Source organism: Wasmannia auropunctata, unplaced genomic scaffold (genome assembly GCF_000956235.1).
Source record: "Wasmannia auropunctata unplaced genomic scaffold, wasmannia.A_1.0 LD334553.1, whole genome shotgun sequence".
Classification (NCBI taxonomy): domain Eukaryota; kingdom Metazoa; phylum Arthropoda; class Insecta; order Hymenoptera; family Formicidae; genus Wasmannia; species Wasmannia auropunctata.
The window spans coordinates 1-4,250 of record NW_012028337.1 but is presented as its reverse complement, the minus strand read 5'-3'; the positions used below and the strand labels follow the sequence as shown (position 1 = coordinate 4,250).

General features: G+C 29.0%; 1 protein-coding gene across 3 annotated transcripts in view; it reads left to right on the top strand.

Moving 5' to 3' along the window:
* The window catches only part of LOC105458283 (sodium/potassium-transporting ATPase subunit beta-2-like), a 4,482-nt gene extending 2,604 nt beyond the window's left edge, over positions 1 to 1,878 (top strand). The window contains exon 5 of one of the 3 annotated variants that reach the window (XM_011703455.1): positions 1,678 to 1,878. In XM_011703455.1, coding sequence (XP_011701757.1) covers positions 1,678 to 1,779 — 102 coding nt within the window. In that variant the 3' untranslated portion in view covers positions 1,780 to 1,878. The remainder of the gene's footprint in view (positions 1 to 1,677) is intronic. The other 2 variants (XM_011703454.1, XM_011703457.1) reach the window with 2 other exon arrangements.
* The last annotated feature ends 2,372 nt before the right edge of the window (positions 1,879 to 4,250 follow it).

Below are 4,250 nucleotides of genomic sequence, written 5' to 3'. Positions count from 1 at the left end.
ACACACACACACACACACACACACACACATTTATATATATATTTTTAAGTTTTATATCTATCATATTAAATTCGCCAATAACGGACACAACAAATTCCTTTTGAGAGTTGAATTAAAAAGTTCTAATAACAACTTAAATTTTGATTGCAAGAATACTTCTCCAGCACGTTTCATTTCGAAGTTACAATATGATAAAATATGTGAAAATATAATTTTTTTTGTAACTTTATTTGCAAATTTCAAAAAATAGGATATTTTTAATACCTGAATCAGGATTTGAACCTGGGACTTCCCGACTTTCCGGGGCGGGCGTCTTAAAAAATACTTTTATAGTATAGTGTTTTGGAAAGTATGCTATAAGAATATGCATTAAAAAATGGGAAGTTCCATTAAAAAAATTCAACTTGATCTTTATAATATGATTTTGCGTCTAACTCCATCCAAAGTCAAACTCTTATCATCGTTAAGCATATTTTATTTAGTCTTAGAACTTTCTTCTTATATATTTTTTGCTAGAGTTGATCGTTTTCGAGATATTTTAACATTTCCGGACTTTATGAGGATCCTGTATATATATCCTACCGCATACAGTATTTATAACTAATACAATTATAAAATTCACGATCGAGATAGGCCAATGACTAGGGATGCCGCAAGACGAGACAAGACGAGATTTTGTAAAATCTCGAAAAAAAATCTCGACATGTGTATTCTCGTCTTGGTCTCGAACCCGAAAATCTTGTCTTGTCTCGAAATTCTTGAAAATCCCGAAAATTGTAAATTATTTTTTACTGTCATATTAACCATAATTTATTACAATTATTATTATGATTTATTTACGATTATTTTTACATAAAAAAGACTATGAACAACTCATTTCCGGACCTATGCTTATATAGTTTTTTTTCCTTCTTTTTGGGACCTGAATGATCACTTCCCAAAATATTAAGGGAAATTTTTCTGGACACCTTGTATATAGTTTAATGTGATCTAGACCTAGTAATATTGCTTTAAAATATTATTAATCATGTTTATGTTGTATTATTTATTTAGTAAGACAATTATATTTATTATTTAAAGCTAGAAAAATTTTAATCCATTTAAATTTCCATCTTTTGTTGTTGGAATAACTGTTTAACTTATGAACATTTATAAAAATATCTAACAAATTTCTAAAAAATTATTTTGTAAAAATATTTGAATACATTTTCTTCATTTTTTTTCAAAATTAAAATTTACTATCTTATTTTATTATTTTTATTTCTATCAACTCGGGAATATTTTATATAAGATTGGGATAATTTTTACAATTTTTCAAGATCCGAGATTTTCGAGAATCTCGAGTAGAATCTTGTCTTGTCTTGAAATTCAACAAAAAAGTCTTGTCTTGATCTTGTCTCGAATTCGAGACAAGACGAGATTGTCGAAATCTCGAATCTTGACGGCATCTTTACCAATGACAGTCATAGTAGGATCTTGATAAATTAAAATTTCATGCGATTTTTATATACATTTTTCTAGTTCTTATTCAAACTGCGCGTTACTTTTGGTCTCAACGCAGTTTTTAATTAAACCAGAATAATAATATAATCATAATATTAAATTATTGATAATCAATTTAATGCTATCATATGAAGAATTCTAAGAAAAATTTCTAAGGTATTAATTATTTTGCAGAGATTTAATTGGATACCAATTCCTTACAATAAATCATCGCTATTACCAGAGAATATGCCACATGTTCTACAAAAAGCTGTACAATTTTCGAACAAGGTTTGATTCAAATTTACTGTATAATTTATAATTACGGTATTAAAAATTAATTTTTACTTATTGATTGTGAAAATTTACATAAACGAATGTGTACAAATGTCTCAATAAATAGTACATTCGAAATTTTAATTGCTCTATGCAAGATAAAAAGTTCTGGTAATAACCGTCACCTCTTGTAAGCAGATAAAGTGAAACCGAATAGAAATTATTGTTTTGCGATTTTCTTAATAATTAATAACTAATAAGAAATTAATTAATAAAAATTTACAAAAGAATATATATATGCATCCGCGTGATTCAACGGCAACAGCTTCATATATCATTTTGCGTGTTACTATAGAAATATGCTCCTCTCAATGTTTCGCCGCGCGCTTAACAATTGCAATTGGCGCGTAAGCTAGCTGGATTATTTGTTTTGGACTATTTTTTTCGCGAGTTTGCATTTATTGTTGAATCACGCAGATGCATGTTTATTTGCAGATTTTTATTAATTAATTTTTCATTAATTAATTAAAAAAACTGCAAAACGTTTGAAGACTTTGTTGTTTGTAGTATATTCCTCGCTCTATCTGCCCATAAGAGATGGTTATTACTATAGTCTCTCTTTCTCTCTCTCTCTGTGTGTGTGTGCGTAGTGCAAGCGCGTACGTGAATCGTTGAATCTCGCGGATACATATTTGTTTACAGATGTTTATTAATTATAAAGTTCTTATTAATTATTGAAAAGATCGAACAGAAGTTTACTTTTCACTTTCGCCTATTATGCACGCACGCATGCACACGTGTATATATATATATATATATATATATATATATATATATATATAAATATAATATACACACATACACTACTCCAGAAAAGTTTCCGGACGGAAATTAGATTTTTATGTTTGAAGTTTTAAGCCATTGAATTTAGTGCGGCACTGTGCTAAATCAAAGAGTAGATGATTTTGGCATTTTAAGAGATACTTTAAGATACTTTGTAACGATTTTAAGTTTATTGCATTCCTACTATTTCTAAACTCTTAAATCTGAGAGGCATATTTGCCATACTGAAAATTGCAATGTTTGACGGAATGCACGGGGAAAACTTTCCTCGGGGATGCGATTCATAGCATCATAAAGTTTGAATCTTCCTCTTTAATTTGAAAAAAAAATGCAAGTCACTACGATTTTTTTTTGCAAAGTTACAGCATTTTAAAGTAATCCTTGTATTTTTTTCGTGTATGGTTGACATTACCCGATGTGCATCGTAGAGAGATTGGCGATCGGATTTTGCACACTGTGTGTGTATGCGTGTATGTTTTACGCACACAATGTGCAAAATCCGATCGCCAACCTCCTTATGATGCACATCGGGTAATGTCAACCATTATGCATGAGAAAAATACAAGGGTTATTTTAAAATGCTGTAATTTTGCAAAAAAAAAAAATCGTAGCGATTTGTATTTTTTTTTCAAATTAAAGAGGAAGCAAACCTTTACTTTAAAATCTTTATGATGCTACAAACTTTATGATGCTACAAATCGCATCCCCAAGAAAAGTTTTCCCAAGACTGTGCATTCCGTCAAACATTGCAATTTTCAGTATGGCAAACATGCCTCTCAGATTTAAGAATTTAGAGTACCTAGTAGGCATTAAACTTAAAATCGTTACAGAGTATCTTAAAGTATCTCTTAAAATGCCAAAATCATCTACTATTTGATTTAGCACACTAAGTTCTGCGGCTTAAAACTTCAAACCTAAAAATTTATATTTCTGTCCGGAAACTTTTCGGGGATAGTGTATATATGTATGTATGTATATTAAGGTGGACCTTATTTTTGAATTTTTTTCACGACGCCCCCTAAAGTTGTTCTATTTGGTGAAAAAAAAAATTGTGTAAAAGTTGAGAACAACGGGAAGACGTGGCACGTCAAAAAAGTTTTTAAATTAATTCTTGGAACACTCTGTAAATATCAAGTTTTTTGCAAATGGTAATATTTCCGTAATGTGCTTTCAGAGAAAGAGAGAAAAAGAGAAAAACACGTACCGGAGTGAATTATGCAATTAACTCTCAATTTAAAATTCTTTTAAATTTTATTTTAGTATAGATTTATGATTTATATTTTTGAAATATAGTGCATGAAAACTTTATAATTCAAAACTATCGATAAATAAACATTTTTCTCCTAAACATTCTAAAAAAAGTAATTGCAGCTTGTTCAATGAAATTGATATGAAATTGATATGGAAATTGTGAAAACACGTAAAGTCGTAAAATGACACAGCAGAACGAGGAGTTAAGCTCATGCAGGATTTTAATCAAATTTTATCGAGAAATGAGGAGAAAAAACAATTCATTTTTCATATCGTATCACATTAAAGAACTCAGTATCCAAATGTCCATAAATATACTCTTATTAAGGATTTATAAAATTACAATAGATTTAAATATTACAATAGATTGAAAAATATATAGATGCAAACAATATATT